The sequence below is a fragment of the Toxotes jaculatrix genome, chromosome 6, assembly GCF_017976425.1.
Source record: "Toxotes jaculatrix isolate fToxJac2 chromosome 6, fToxJac2.pri, whole genome shotgun sequence".
NCBI lineage: Eukaryota > Metazoa > Chordata > Actinopteri > Toxotidae > Toxotes > Toxotes jaculatrix.
Genome location: NC_054399.1, coordinates 15675236 through 15691695, shown reverse-complemented (window position 1 = coordinate 15691695; position 16460 = coordinate 15675236). Strand labels below are relative to the sequence as shown.

The 16460-nt window shown below is 41.4% G+C and overlaps 1 protein-coding gene across 1 annotated transcript in view; it reads right to left on the bottom strand.

Moving 5' to 3' along the window:
• The window catches only part of abca7 (ATP-binding cassette, sub-family A (ABC1), member 7), a 28661-nt gene that overhangs the window by 6106 nt on the left and 6095 nt on the right, over positions 1–16460 (bottom strand). The window contains exons 9-41 of the mRNA XM_041039962.1: positions 15901–16138; positions 15405–15544; positions 14767–14883; positions 14491–14688; positions 14048–14253; positions 13392–13568; positions 12967–13189; positions 12485–12706; positions 12200–12404; positions 11638–11751; positions 10818–10989; positions 10523–10654; positions 10294–10433; positions 10027–10164; positions 9364–9605; positions 9071–9128; positions 8700–8902; positions 7691–7820; positions 6698–6843; positions 6373–6497; positions 6036–6143; positions 5561–5753; positions 5202–5296; positions 4855–4887; positions 4582–4687; positions 4419–4493; positions 4103–4272; positions 3577–3754; positions 2477–2592; positions 1832–1976; positions 1308–1431; positions 863–992; positions 487–613 (exon numbers count right to left, since the gene is read on the bottom strand). Coding sequence (XP_040895896.1) covers positions 487–613; positions 863–992; positions 1308–1431; positions 1832–1976; positions 2477–2592; positions 3577–3754; positions 4103–4272; positions 4419–4493; positions 4582–4687; positions 4855–4887; positions 5202–5296; positions 5561–5753; positions 6036–6143; positions 6373–6497; positions 6698–6843; positions 7691–7820; positions 8700–8902; positions 9071–9128; positions 9364–9605; positions 10027–10164; positions 10294–10433; positions 10523–10654; positions 10818–10989; positions 11638–11751; positions 12200–12404; positions 12485–12706; positions 12967–13189; positions 13392–13568; positions 14048–14253; positions 14491–14688; positions 14767–14883; positions 15405–15544; positions 15901–16138 — 4926 coding nt within the window. The remainder of the gene's footprint in view (positions 1–486; positions 614–862; positions 993–1307; positions 1432–1831; positions 1977–2476; positions 2593–3576; positions 3755–4102; positions 4273–4418; positions 4494–4581; positions 4688–4854; positions 4888–5201; positions 5297–5560; positions 5754–6035; positions 6144–6372; positions 6498–6697; positions 6844–7690; positions 7821–8699; positions 8903–9070; positions 9129–9363; positions 9606–10026; positions 10165–10293; positions 10434–10522; positions 10655–10817; positions 10990–11637; positions 11752–12199; positions 12405–12484; positions 12707–12966; positions 13190–13391; positions 13569–14047; positions 14254–14490; positions 14689–14766; positions 14884–15404; positions 15545–15900; positions 16139–16460) is intronic.

The window sequence follows — 16460 nt, the reverse complement described above, 5'->3', positions numbered from 1 at the left end:
TCAAAAACATAAAAAATACTGTGTAGGAATTCACTCATTGATATCGTTTTCAGAGAAAATGACACATTTTATGCCATTTTATGAAATATACAGAAACATGCTTGTTACAGAGAGCAGTCAAATGATCAGAATAAATGGGCTGAATGGGATAATTTTTTGGTTGCTTTCTACATCAAAATCTAGCCTTTAAGGGGAACCACAAACTGACATGTTGAGATATTTTATTAAAAAAAGGGACTGGCTTGGATGATCAATTAGTTCCTTGTCTTGTCCAAGGAAACTCAGACATATGAACAAGTCACGGGGATTTAACCTGTGACCTCCTGCTTTCAAGAGACCATCCTATCATGAGACCATGACAAATACTGAGAGTGATTGTATTGCAGTGTGTGTGCAATATAACAATAAAACATGATGGTCACATGATCCTTGTATTAATTGTAAGACATACACAGTTTACTTTTTAGGCTTGTACGCTGGTTGTACCTTGCTCAGATCTATCATGGTAAGGATGTCTGATTGGGCTTTGCCACTTTTGACCCTCTGTCTCTCCCTCGCAATGTCTTCATCTTCTGGACCAAGAGGAGGCATCTCAGGCTCAGCCCACCAAGGCCTGAACAGAGAGATACAGGAACAGAGAATGACCGCCGTGATTAATTTTATTTTTTTTACTGGGTTATATTTCTGCAGTTTTTGACACATATGCATGATGACTTATAGTAAGTAAGCTTAAACTCCTTTATCTCCACTATCACAAGCAAGCATTACTGAAGAAGTTAAAGGTCAAAGCCGTTTTGCCAAAACAATATTCAAAAGTGATCAGAAAAGGTTTCCATGGAGACAGGAGTAGTTTTAACCCAACCTGAAGTGAATGAAAAACTTGTACTGCAGCAGTATGGTGAAGATGAAGAAGATAACACCCTCAGCTGCCATCGCAAACAAGTTCTTCCCTACAAAATCCCACTGGAGAGGATCCAGAGTCTGTTTGGTGCCTGAAAAAGGAAGAAACACACCAAAAACATTCCTGGAGAAACTTAGTTCTGTGTGTTTGACTGCATGTGGCAAAGTGTTTAAGTATGTGATAATTTTAAGAGTGTGGTAATGAAAACACTGCACAATATACATCTGCAGGGCACAATCACCAAAACATTATGTACCAAGAAACAAAATGTATTTTAATGCCATGCAATGACAAGTAGATTTGTTTCTGAGGTTAGAAACAGTAAACAGAGTCTACTTGGTGGATACATATATAGAGGTGCATATTTAAGGAGCAGAAATAAAAAGCCTCCTCTCGAGCTTCATACCCAGTCTCTGGAAGGCGTCTGCCATGGCCTGATTTTTGGCCATGTCGATGAGTCCTCGTCCCAGACAGAAATGAGGGAAGATGAGGAAGACCTTCTTCAGGATCCGGTTCACCTCGTTCAAATGCTGGAAAGAATTATCGAATGGTTAAGGGAGCACTATATACATTATTTTTTTTGTCTCATAGCACAGTATCACTTATAGATTACTGCTCCATGTGTTTAGACTTCTGGCTTTTCTACCTCACTTTACTTTTGCTGCCATCACTTTAAAACTGACAATTAATCTGTAAAGTTGTCAAATCTTACAGAGATCAATGTGACTGAATTTAAACTTTAGATAATAAAGACAGTGTTGTCATAATGCAGCTTCCACACAGTTTTATGTTTCTGTGTAACTGAACTAACTGTATGCTCTTTCTTCTTATTATTATGATGTAGCAAAGAGAGTAAATAACTAACTAACTCAGTAGCTCATGTCACATTACATACAATCCTCTCCTTGTCCACACTAGTGCAGTTTATACCTCGTCTACAAACAGCTCCAGGACGAAGGTGGCAACACTGCCGTTGATTCCAATGAAGAGGTTGATGGAAGTCAGAACCACATAAGCCGTGCTCGGGACAGTGAACACAAAGGATGCTGGGTACATGAGGGGGGTGATGGACCACCTAAAAAAGGATTATTGGGTTATGCAAGAAGTACAGAAAGATATATTGCTTTTGTTAGAGACCATGTCCAAGAGGGACAATAGAGACTTTGTTTAGCAAGAGAACAAAAATGAGAAAATTGTGTATCAGTAAATTGAAGTAATATGGAAATCATTTTAACTTTTATGTCTAGTTACTGGCTTGGCGGCTTATTCAGCTGTATAACAGAAATCATCCTATGTGTAATAAAATCATCTAAAGATTACAACTTCAAACATGTTTTCCTTTTTTGGTTTTAAGACAACACAAAGTTTCCTAGCTTTGAACTTAAGCCCAGTCAAATGCAACATGCTGTACAAATTATGAATGGATGAATGAGACAATTGGATTAAAATACTGAGACAAACAGATCTAAAGAAAACATTTATCCTGCACCACAGGAACAGGCACAAGCCACAATGATCACTCAGTCTGAGAGTAACAGCACAGACAGTAGGTCAGTGGAGTCTGCCTTAACATACCCATAGAGGAGGAGCAGCAGGATGAGAGCGGGCAGGTTTGTCTCAGAAACGTACGACTGCTGCTGGAAACTGATGAAGATCAGCACCACCATGGTGGCTGGGACGGTGTAGTTCAACTAAAAACAAAGATGCAATTCACAAGAGGTTGAAGTCTTTTTTCCACAGTATGTGCGCTAAAATACTGGTTTATTTTCCACAGAGAATCATCTAAAGCAGATAATTGTCTGGAGAGCTAGGGTGTGCTCTTACTCCATCCATACATTACTGGTCTGACAGCTTCTTCAGTTACTGGTTGTTTAAACTGAAAACATCGGTGCATTAAAAAACACAGGTGTGTTGCTTCAGATACTGGAAGAGGATGAAATACAACCCAATATAAACCCAGTTCGAGTAGTAGAAATGGAGTAGAATAGAAATCTGAAGGCTCATCATGCCAACATGTCAACTTCATTTGCTGGACAGAGCTCAGCTCAGTATTTGTCTTTCCAGGGCCCCTCCGCATCGGCACTCCTCCTGTGTCACCGCAGTGACCTTATTGAAATAAATGAGGGGTCTGCGTTATTTCACACACTGTCTGTCTGAACACAGTTCAGTTTTGGTACCAGGTCCTTATGACATGCAATAAAATGTTTGACTCATAATAGAAAACCAACTCAGTATGAATTGTGACAGTAAATCATTAGTTGGAGTTCAAATCTGATTACCTTAAGGTACATTAGTTAATATTAGATTAGATTTCCAGGTTTCCAGATCTACTACTTTGACACTAAAAAGATATGATCTGAATATGTTGTAAACAGAAAGATCATGTTCTGTTGAAGAAGCAACTCGTGATCTGCGGCTCTTCAACCTCAACCGGCAACCCATAGGCATTACAGCTTCACTGATAGATTTCATCTTTCCCAATAAAAGCGTCGGCCTCTACTCCGCTGTAATACTGTATGCTACAAAATTGACCCATTCAAATGCTGACCTCACATATTTGCGAAATGAAAAGATATTTTGTATATTTTCTAATTGAGATTGTTGTCACCTTGTGAAAATCTCACAATGTGTCCATAAGCGTGGAACTTGTGGCTGACTTTCTCTTAAGTACTGACCATGTCCCAGGTGAAGTTGGCCAGCCAGTAGAGGATGGGCTTGACCCCGCTGACGAACTGAAGGTGTTTGGCTTTGCTGACTCGCTCTTCGATCAGAAAAAGGACGAAGCTGGCTGGCACAAAGGACATGGCAAAGATCACGCAGATGGAAACGAGAACATCCACTGATGTGGTCATCCTGAAAAGAGTGAGACAGAGTCAGGTAAACAGATCCACACTGAGTAACTCTAGCCTCAACGCCTCAACAGCTATAAATCAGTTCTATCCTTTTGAATGCAGATATGCAATTAATATATATGTTCTTTGTGTATATTTCAATCCATTAACTACTTACTAGTACTGACAATGATTGAAGGCACATCATTATGTCGAATGATTCTAAAAGCAGACTTTTAAAACCTCCTTTGGATAGATAATCACTCAAAAGTATAATACCCTGACTGAGATGATTTACACCTTGACCACCAGTAGGGGCAATATAACCTTTACCAACATCATCCTACAAATCCCACAGCAGAGAACTTACATGGCCATTTCGGTGAGTTGCTCCTTGGTGAGGTTGAGTGGGTGGTTGTAGGCAGTGATGCCGTGTTTCCTCCTCTCCGGACCTGGTGGTAGGCTCGCTCTCAGCAGGCCGTTGTTCATAATATTGACAAATGACACCATGGCATGCCAACCTTTGTTATTGTACCACACCTGAGTACAGCAAAGAGAAATGCCTTTCACTTCAAAATTACTAATCTGTGTCTTATCTGGGTTCAGATGTTTTATGTTTGATTTTTGCTTCAATAACTCGCAGCAGACAATGAGGAGAGAATTTAAACACACAGACACGTGTTTACCTTGACGTTGTTTTCACTGTTCAGTCCTCCAAGAAAACCCGGCAGTCGGTTAAGGAAATGATTCAGCGAACTGTTCTGTGATGAACCAACAGACATCACAAAATATTGAGAACATTCAGGAAGACAGGAGGATTGGTTAAACAAGCCTGAGACCTCACTGTACCTCTGGAACTCTGTAACGAGTCCTAATTGCCATGATCGAGTCTTGGACGTGATGGACTTGAGATAAAGTCTGGGTGGCGCTGCCCCCGAGAGAGAAGCCTCCGTATCTGCAACACAGAAATGAAACTTTAAATAACTTCAGGAAATGTAAAGTTTGTTTGTTTTCAGTGCTTCAGAAAAAAAAAAAAATGAACGAGTTTAAGAGGCGCAAACTGTCAGTGTGGACGCTGCAGAGATTTTGCTCCTAAAATGGTATCTAATTCAGGCAGCTTACCTGAATTCATTCACCCACTTCTTGGTTTTCAGGCTGTAATTAGAACATGGAGGAAAGAGTGAATCTATGAGGAAAATTTCGAATGGAAACACATCTTTATCACTGAGGTTATATAGTATGTAGACTACAATAAATAAAAGATAAACTGTAAACTTAGGCTAGAGATCAAAATTAACAAAGGTCCTGGAAAAACAACGCCACACACACGCACACACGCACACACACACACACACACACACACACACACACACACACACACACACACACACACACACACACACACACACACACACACACACACACACACAATCCTTATCAATCTTATTGTGTTATGTTGAATGAAGTACCTTTTCTTGAGGATCTGAGAGTAGGTTTTCACCAGGTAATCAGAAATGTTATAACTTGTCAGGTTTTGGAGGATGTCTCCAGTCAGCCTCTTAATCTGAAAAATGAAAAAAATGTAAAAATTTCAAATGAAAGTAGTAGGGCCAAATACTGACACACCATACAGTATATTTCACTTTACACAAGCAAACATTAAAGCAAATGTTACAAGGCTCAAGGAAATGTTAGCACTGTTTTGATTTTAGATTGAACTTATAATGGAACAAACATCAAGGTAATTTCATATCAACACGTGAAAGCGTTAATGCCAAAGTCAAATCACTCGACACTGCATTCTGTCCTGATCTGACACCACGCTGACCTGAGGAGGTGGCAGTCCACCAGCGCCCTGCGGGCAGTCTGGGAGCATCCGGCGGACATCCTCCGTGCTACACTGACATACAGGAGAAGGTGTGTCTCTGCTCCAGTTGCCTCTGCTGAACATCTGCCAGGTGGAGTAGGAAACCTGTGGCCGCATGAACAGGCCAACCCGCTCACCTTCACACTGAGGACTTCTGCATGGAAAACAGAGGTGAACATGGCATGTGGTTTTTTGGGGAGTTTTGTAATGTTTCAGAATGTTTTAATATTTTAATCACTACACAGTCTGTCTTCTATCTCTTGTTTTTAGTAAATTAATATGAACGAGACCTATCTAATATCTTTTTTACTCATTGTATGAAGTAATATTGACGTTGACTATTGACGTATTGAATATTGATGTTGACTCAGAACTCTGTGTCTTTTCTTGCTGATGCCACTGAGACAAATTCTTGTTTTTACAGAGATTATCTTACGTGCTGTTGTCCTCTTCTTCTGTCTCCATGCACTTGGTACCAAAACCTGGCTGGTCCAGCAGAGCTTCCAGCAAGTTCTCCATGGCTGGGTTCCCAGGGGCGTCGTTGCTGAAAGTATTAAACCAGAGGTGAGCAAGCTCTTCAAAAAACAATAACGAGGTATCAAGTGACGAAAATTACCAGTTACTTCACAGACTTACACCTTCAGTTAGTGGCTGGTTACCCGACAGAGTGGCAGAGCAGGCCAAACTAATTTACTTTTCTGTGCTGACTAAAGGTATTAAAGGTAAAGGTATTAAACAGATACTAGGTAATAGATATGAGGGGGCAGGCCAACCTGAAGAAGGTGTACTGTTTTCCGTACATCCAGGGCTGCAGCTGCAGGGAAGGGTACTTCCCAAATGGAGGTACGATGAGGCTGAAGAGAAGGGCAATCAGCACGAACACAGCAGGCAGAACAATCTGAAAAGCGACGCCACCTTCAGCTGAGTGACCTTGCAAGATCAGCTTAAATATAGATTACATCTGTCTAATGATAATTTAAGACTAATTCTAATTAATTTAGCTAATTCCTGATCTAAAAATAAACAAAAATGTACAGCCAACAAAACATCTTCTAGTCGACAAAGACTCAAACAACTCTACTAACTGAGTGTCATCACCTGAGCGAAGAAGCCCCTGCGACTTCTCCGAGCGTAAAGCCAGCGTTTGATGAAAAGAGCCCTTAGCTGCTGCCACGTCAACCACCAGCCGGTCAGGGGGACTCCTCCTCGGCCATCTCCGCTCAGCAGGTCTGTCTCCTGTGGTTCTGTAAACACGAACGGCACAGGGTGAGAACTTCCACTGACATAAGGGGACGACAAATACATTACCAGTGCCATCCACCAGTGCCATGCACCTTTGATATGATGGTGACGCTTGTCAGACCAGAACCACAAAAAACTAGAAGAGAAACATGATATGACACATTGAGTTTTACTACTGAATCTGTAGTAATCTGTTTTTAGTGGAGAGTGTATTTGCCATTATGGTCTTTGTGCTTTTTCACAGTATTTAACATATCAAGTATCACGTTTTAGGGGGAAACACTAAATACATTTCCAGCTGTCCTGTCTTCCTCCTTTTCCTCCTTTCACCCAGCCCGGCCATCGGCAGCAGGGTCCCCCATATGAGCCGGGTTCTGCTCAAGGTTTCTTCCTGTTAAAAGGGAGTTTTTTCTTGCCACTGTCGCCTTAAGTGCTTGCTCTGGGGTCAGGCTCTGGGTCTCTGTAAAGCGCTTTGAGACAAGTTTGATTGTGGAAGGCGATATATAAATAAAATTGAATTGAACTGAATTGAATTTAAGCTTAAAGATACTGAAAACAAGCAAATTCAGTAAAAACAAAACAAAAAAACCCCCTAAATTTTCCAAAAAACTATATACATCTAATCTGGATGAAAAATAAAGCCATTTTTCTTATTCTATCTAATCTAATCTTTTCAGTGAGTGATGATCAAAGAGTACCTTGCTTACGAAGCCTTTTCCTTCCTGGCAGCGGTATGGAAACAAACAGTCACAATTGAAGACAAAATGGTGGTGACTGACTGTACATGGAAACACTGTGTGGCATGTGCACAAACCTGTGATGTATGTGTCTGTGAGTGTTAGTGCATACCTGTCTCTGGTTCTTCAGCGTGTTGTCTCTCCACCCTCTGTCCTGCTGAAGGCTGCTGGCTTTGGGGAGATTCAGCCTGCAGCTCAGGTTCAGCATCCACATTGGTTTCCTCCGCCACTCGCAGAAAGATCTGGAAATGAGCACAATAGCCATGATAAAAGTTTCAACTCTGCTTTATAAACACAACAAGGTTCTATTTCAAGAGGTAACCATTGTGCTTTAAATTCAAATGAACTAGTACTATTTGCAGTTTGTCCATGTTTAAGCTACTACTATATTTTTTGCAAGGTTTAGAAACAGAAGATTTTCTGTTAAAGAAGTGCCCTGGAAATTGTCATGTTCTGACAGATGAAGCTGCAGTAAAAGAGTATCAGCTAGCTTTTATGCAGAAGTCAGAGGGGAAAGAATGAGAGGCTAATTCACACAGAGTAAACTTATCGGACTCCATAAGTCTGCTATCAGTGCTAATCTGATGCTAACGTTGAGCCCATTAAGACCAGGGCTGCTCTACAAATATCCAGCCCTCCTTATGAGACCTGGCTGAACTAATGCAGATCACACTGGTGGGACGCTGCATCGCTAATGTGAGACGGTGAGTTTGTCATGCACACATATGGACACAAAGGGCTTTTACTTGTGATTTAGCGGATTAAGTTTCTAATTGATTTTTTTTCGTCTCTTTACTTCTAGGAGAGCTATCTTGTGTATTGTTTTTGTCATATGTATTGTGGGTATGGATGTTGAGCATGTGTCCAAAATCTCTCCCTCTTTACTACATGGTGCAAGGCATTTAGCAGCCGTTTTAATTTAATGTCTAAACTCAACTGCAAATGTATCCACTATTTTGAGCCATCAAAAATTTCCAGCTGTTATGAAAACAGCACTATGGCATTCTGTACCTGCTTTCTGAATCCAGCTTCCTTGTTAATATAATAAGGAATTTGTACAATAACATTTATGATTGGATGCACACACAACAGTTTTCGTGCTTTAGAATTTCTCGTTTTACCTCCTCCAGTGTGCTGTCTGAAAGGCCGTAGCTGCTGATGCCCAGTTCAGTCAGACGCTGATCCAGTTCAGACAGAAAGACTGCCAGGCTGCTGTTCTTAGCAGCGGTCTGCGGCAGGTTGATCACTGCCTCGCGCCCTGACTCCTCCACCAGCCTCGCACCTGGGATGTGTTGCTGTGCCAGGGAGAGCAACGCCGCCAGATCTGCCATGAAGATGATGACCAGAGAGAAACAACGTGAATTCCTTATGATCCTGCTGGTATTTCACAATTAATACTAAACCGGTGCTTGTAGAAAGTGCAGATGCACCAAACTGCACTTGATATTAAACCACCTCAGTTTAGAATCTATAACAGCTGTTAAACACTCACATGAGCTGCTGTCTTCACTTCCCAGCCCGGTGTCTTCACTCATGGATGACTCGCTATCCTGAAACAGAGTTGACAACATTTACAGAGGAGACTACAGGGACAAGCATGATGGTGTCACATGAACTATATCTATAATTTGCCCTTTTAAGAAAAGATAACTTATTTAAACATTTGGTGGATGTTTTTGGGCAATACATGTAACAAATGTGAGCAAAGAATTACTGAAAAATAGCAAGCATGTGTGTTTTAATTTTTATTTTGATAATGTATGTTTAGAAAAAAAAAAATCAGACCTTGAGAGGAGGCAGCTTATTGGTGCTGATGCTGGTACTGGTGCAGATACTGGTACTGCTGGGAGTGCTGGTGTCCAGTCCTTCCCTCTTCACCACAGTCAGGTAATAACCAGATCCCAGCTGGGACTTCAGGAAGAGTGGTGAGCCGCAGCAGCAGAGCTTCCCCTGGGAGATGATGGCGATCCGGTCACCTAACAGCTCTGCCTCATCCATGTAGTGAGTAGATAAGATGATGGTCCGGTCTTATGGAGAAAACAAGAGAAAAATATATTCACTTGGTCTTGTCATTTGTGTGTTTTGTAGGTTTCGTGTAGGTCTTAATACCAATGTGTTGAGACTGAAGCTTTCAGAACCTTCTTAACTTACTGACAAATCATTTTTTTCAAATCTTCGAATATTTTGTAATTCTATGATTTTACCCCAAAATTAGCCAGTATTACATTCCATATATAGCTGCTGCTCTTAGCCATACAATCTCCTTGCCTAGTATATAATATATTTTTGGCATCTAGCGCCTTAGAATGCTGCTCACAAAAAAGTGTAATTTGTACAGTAGGTATTTATACATTTTGGTGCAATTAATCATCTTGCAACCTCCACAAAATATATCAGGACTTCCAATCATAACTCCCTCCAGCTCAGACATAGCCCATAGTCCCACACCTTTGCGGTATTTGAGCAGCAGATCCCAGATCCCTCTTCGGGAGTAAGGATCAACCCCAGCTGTAGGTTCATCCAGAACAACCACCTTAGATCCTCCAACAAATGCTATCGCCACAGACAGCTTCCTCTGCATGCCACCTGACAGAAACACAGAGAGAGGATTTTAATTTTGGAACTGAAAAAAAAAGTATTATCAAGTCAAAACATTGATGAGCCCCTTTACATTAATATAGTTCTACACGTTCATAGTTAAACTAGCAAGTTTACCAGAGAGGTTTTTGGTCTGTTCGTGTCGTTTGTGCAGCAGACCAACGTCCTCCAGTAGAGTGTCCAGCTCAGCTTTCACCTCCGCTTCAGACAAACCCTTCAGACTCCCATAAAACCACACATGCTCCTCCACTGTTAGTCTGAGAGAGAGAGGCAGACACACACACACAGACAAAATATGAAAATCTGACTTTAATTTAGCAGCAGACATGGGAGAGTTGAACCTTACATGTCAAACAGGACATTGTGTTGTGGACAAACGCCCAGGGTCCTTCGGATGATGTCCATGTCGTGGCGAATGTCCATCCCCTTTATGTACACAGTCCCAGAGGTAGGTGGGAACAGGCCTGTCAGGACAGAGCTGACAAAAAAATCTCTGTTATGGTGTATCTTCCACATTCAATAACACGAACACATTAACACTAAAAACAAGAAGCTCTTTGGGTCCAGCCACTTAAATTTCACTCAACCAAAGAGATCAGTCCTGCATCAGTCATCCTCTTTCAGTCCTCGGCCGAACTCACATGGTGGTGGTCTTGCCAGCTCCGTTGTGGCCAAGGAACGAGGTGATCTGCCCCTCATAGAACTTCAGGTTGAGGTGGTTGACAGCCAGTTTGGCTCCCTTCTTGTAGATTTTCACCAGGTTTCTGATGCTCACGCCCAGAATCAAATTACTGGGTTCTGGTTCAATGTGATCTGATGACAGACACAATTTATTTCCTTAGAAGAGAAAATGTTAGATCTATCTATTACTACTCTCTACTCTCAACTCTGTTCTCATAATCTCTCTGTAATCAGTACTAAAGGCGTCCTCTGCCAATTCCAAACAACTACAGGAAAGAACTTTCAAAATGAAAGGGATTATGGGTGGCTGGAATCAGACACAACTCCTCTGTCATCAGAACAACGTGAAGTCTGGACTGATGCTCATCTTCGGCTTCAGTTTCTTTGTGTTCTTAAACATTGTAGTCAATAGGCTTATTGTCTCAGCTCTTTAATTTAATTAGAAGTTAATGGTGTTAAGATTATTAAACTACCAGTGCAGTCTCTTAACTGGTAGGAGAAGCAAAGGAGAAGACGGTGGACAGTTTCCAACCTGTCACCAAAATCTGTAACTGGGCAGGATGACAGGTTACTGAAACCTTGTCCAATAAACAAGCTACTTATCAGTCATGTGACTTTTGTTTACAAACTAATGACTGCTTGTAAATAAATGTTTGCACAATGACTGAGACAAACTGAGACAAACAAAGGCAACTGTATGTATGATCACAACTTTGGATGACAATAAAAGAAAATCAGCGAAATGAAATAAAGAAAAACAGGTGCCGGTGAGTCTTGTACCTTCATCCTGCTCTGCAGGTGCTGGTGGGATCGGCATGCCTGCCTCCAGGGGCACTCCACCCCAGTAGTTGATCTGGAAGATGAAATACCAAGGCCTGGGGATGCCATATTCACCTGGTGTGAAAACATGTGCACACATTCACTTAAGATAAAATGATAAAATGTTGGTATTTGTCAAAATTGAGCCTAAAGTTATGTTTGCTAAGAAAGAACCAGTTTAACGAGTAACTACATTAGTTTGTAAAGCTTCTTTTCAACAAAGCATTCATATCTGCTGTCATTTAAATGACAGCTGTGACTGTGTTATGCTTACCCACAGTTATAATAGCCAAAACTACAACAGCTCACTCACCCAACTGTAGAAAGTGACAGAAAAAGTTTGCAGTTTGCTCCTGTACAGAGAAGGGAAACTGCAGCTCGCATACATGGCACCCTAACCCTACCTGTAACTCACAGGAAATAAATAACAAACTATAATCTGGATTTAATCCAGTGCGCAGACACTCTACGTGTCTTCCTAGACATCCTAACAAAAGACATACAAAAGTGAATGCAGTCATACCAGGGAACACAGCTTCTATGTACCAGGCTGCAGTGGCGTAGATGAAGGCATCCACGTAAAGCATGATTATGGAGGTAGTGAAGCTGTAGGTGTCCCCTTCCACAGGGCTGGAGTGCAGGTTGTACCACTGGATGCCCACACCTTGCTCCTCGTACTGAGAGAAGTACTCACAGCCAAACCCAAATGCCACAGGAGAGAGGAAACTCTGAGGAAAGAAGAACAAACCATTTTTAATGTCCGACACTTGCTGTACGTTCATTCTTGCTATTACTTATTTTAACTCACAGCAAGGACTCTGTGTGTGGTATTGAGGTGGTCTCTCCAGGCGACACACAGCACATAGGGCAGGTAGAGGCCAAAGTATATAAGGCCCCCACAGGCAGCAGCCAGATTGGCTTTGGAGAAGAAGGTACTGATGAGGAAGCACTGCATGATGGTGGCGGTGGCAAACGCCATCAGGAAGAAAAAGACAACAGTTGGCTCGCTGTATGGCAAGATGTCCCCCCACTGACAAGAAATAAGACAAGAAGGAAGGGTAGAGGGATTTAACAGTGACTAAAGCATCTATCCAGATATAATATTCCAAGAAGCACACTTTCTCAAATCTGACTTCCCATTACTTTAAGAAATATGACTACAGACAATTGATATCTCTAATTTACAGAGATGTTCATATTTCTGTTTCCGATCATGTCCAGTTTTCCAGCATTTAATGTGGATGTATTTGCTCTTTAATATGTTTGCTACAGAGGGAGTGGTCATCTTGCCTTAAGCAGAGCAATAAGAAGCGCTGCAGAGGCCAGGAAAGGAACCACGCTGCTGATGAACCAGCTGAGCCACAGTGTTCCTGTTCCTAGACCCATAATCCTCATGGTTTCCTTTAGCCTCGCCTCCTTCTCATACACCACGCCTTTGATGATCATGGCAACCGAGTAGATCCAGGCCAACGTCATGAAGAGCGGCAGGGAGCGGTTCAGCACTCGTAGGAAACTGTGGCACAGCAGGAGGGAGAGAAGAAATCATAATTATTATCATTAATTATTTTAATTTAATTATTTTTTATATATTTCAAAATAAAAACAAGATCTCAGAGGTTCAGATGAGAGATTGTGGACATACTGGTGTGTTCCCAGTAAAAATGAGTGGACCTCTGTGCGCAGTTTATAAAAACCATCAACAACACAGGACTCACACATCGTCAACATAACAGGGGTAGGGCATCTGCTGGATGTAGATGCCCGTGGTCTGCTGAACTCCAGTTAGGACTCGGCTCACAGCTCTCTCCACCAGGTCCTGGATGTACACAAAGCCACCCCAGATGTAGCGCATGTCATTAAATGGATCAGCTGCTGGGCCAGGATCCCAAAACCTGACAAAAAACATACCAAAAGAAGAAAAACATTTTACACCCAAGTGCTGAAAAAAGTCAGCATCAAGAAAAACAGAATTTCCTTTTCACTAGGTGAAAACTAAAAGATTATTTTTTGTCTAATATTGATCATTTTTGAGCTCACACAATTTTATAAACCATAGTTTGTGGCATAGTTTTTTATCAACACTCAGAGGAGCAGGTAATCTTTTCACTGCTAATAAAACAGGTCCAGTGGAAGAGAATACTGTGGAGTAGCCAGTGCTAAATAATTTCAAAGCTAAAACCTTCCTTGTTCTTTTGAGTTTGGAATCCTTCAAACAGGACATCAAACAAAACATATCAACTTGTATTACAATTTGGTTTGTCCAGTTACCCCAATATGCTCTCCTGCTCTATATGAGTCTCTATTTCCCTGTTTAACTACTGTGAATGAGAAGCATGTTATAAGAAAGAGGTTCTGGGTGTTTTTTCAGTACCTGTCCTTGATCTTGTTGGTCCGGGTCACATCATCGATGTCCATTCGGATCTTGTAGGTGATATGGGGCGGAAGCTCAGGAGATGAGACATTGGGCAGCAGGAAAACCACACCCGCCCAAAACTGCCTGTCCTCCAGCAGTTCCAATGCTCTGTCAATCAACTGACCCTCAGTCTCCAGCCCCTCCAGTTTGTTCAGAGAGAAACACTGAAGCAGAGGAAAGAGAATGCAAAAGATACCAATGGTCAGTGACGGTGAAAAAAACTCTTCAATGAATCACAATGATCTATGTTTTAAAACTTCAGTGTTTTACCAACTACTTTGCAGTAAGAGAACAAAAACGAAAAAACAAAAACAAAAAAAGAGAACAAAACAAAAGAAAACAAAAAATGCTATAATATTTAGGAATATTAACAGTCTTAAAAGAAAACAGGAGGAAGGCACCTCAGTGACTTGTGCGAGGGTGGTGATGGTGTGGCTGATGTCGTTGTAGATGTCCAACCAGGTAGGTCGTGCTCCAGGATTCCTGGGGGCGTCTGGTGAGGGTGTGGACAGGAAACGAGCGATCTGCGAAGCCGTCCAGGATGTGTTCTCCAAACGCAGGTTGACCAGTACTGCAACCTCCGGCCGCCTCAACAAATTCTGCCATACACACACAGACACATTATATGAGAAAAGCCTTCGGTGACGGACAGTATTTGGTGAGTTACTGAGTCAGACCTGCAGCAGCTGAATCTCCACACTGCTCTCCATGTAGTTCTTGATGCGTGGTCCCACCTCCATCCAGGCCTCATTCAGCTCCTGAAGGATCTGCAGGTCCTCAAAGGTTTTGTTCACCTTCAGCGAACACAACTTGTAGTTAGCTTAAATGGATGTTTTACTTCATAATGCCATTAGTTGCTTTACAACGAGTATAACAGGAGAATTTTTTCATTAAGACTTTAAACAGCTGTTTCTTTGTCTAAGGCACCAGGATATCTAAGAACAGGAAACTTTTAAAATGATAAGCTTTAAAGACTCGTGTGCCAGAGGGAGACACACAACCTGAACATTAGCCCGTCAGCTACACTCTAAACTGTGTACTACCAATCCACATTAAAAGTGTGAAGCTTTATGAATCACAAACTAACACAGCTGCCTTTAATTAGTGATATTAACTGCTTTCACATTAGCAGTTCCCCTCCATGCTAAATGCAGTATATATAAAAATTTACCAATTAAGCAGCCGGCAGTTATATTCTTACAATCATCCTAATGGAATTGGTCACTGATCTAGATGACAACTTGTCCCTTGAGGACAAAAAGTTAACCTCCTTGGCCAACTAACTTCCTCTTCACTTTGAACAGCAGTGTTGTACCTCTTTCATGACTTGTTGTATTGCAGGAGTGTTTGGGGTGTACAGCAGTTTTCCAATAAAGAGAGGTTTGATTCCTCTCCACACAATACGAGACAGAGGGTTGGACTCCAGACCCTGGATCAAACTTTTACAGAACGGAGCTGCAGGCAGGAAAGAACAGACCAAAGAGGACAAATGTTCGATGAATAAACCCAGAAGAGTAGAACACAGAACAGTAATGAAACAGCTGGAATATGATGCTCAGTGATGTTGTACTGATATTTTTGTGTTGCTACTGATTGTAAAACAGACAAACGTGTCTAACCATGTCAAATCAATTTCTCTTTAATTTACTATATGTAAATCAGCTCAAAAGCTTAGAGTCATACATAGAAGGTCTGTGACTTCAGAGCACAACTTGTCAAATATGAGCATAGATTTCAATTCATAAACAGCCATAACATATGAAAGCAAACAAATACCACACAAACTCTGATCTGTGTCTAAAGTCTCTTACTGGTGGTGTTGTCACGGTCCAGGTCCGCGTCCTCTGTGCCGTTTTTGCCTAAAAAGGACTTGATGTCATTGTCCTCATACCAGTTGAGCGACGGGATGCGTTCGCCGCCAACCTCAGGGTGACCGCACATGATCCTAGAAAAAGCTCGGAAACTCTCTCTGGGCAGCGTCGTGCGATTCTCCGGAGACAGAAGACGAAGAGCTGCGTTCATCTCCACAAAGCTGGAGAGGGAGGAAAACTGAAAGAAGACGAAGTAAGAGGAAAAGGTTTGGAGGATTTTGCAGATTTTAACAAATTAAGTTTATTAAACCTGTTCACTTTCTGTGTGAGCAGTATCAACTGTAGTCTAACTACATCAAAAAAAACTTATACAACTAAATAAATACAAAAAATAACAGGATTGTACTTTGTATTATCATTAATATTATTATTCATTTATTTGAATTTCTTTTTTCACTGTCACAGCCATAATACTATGGAATAGGTAATTTTCAAATTCCGGTGATGACTGCATGAGGACCCTTGTGGACTTGCATGAATTGAGAATTTTGGACAGTCCT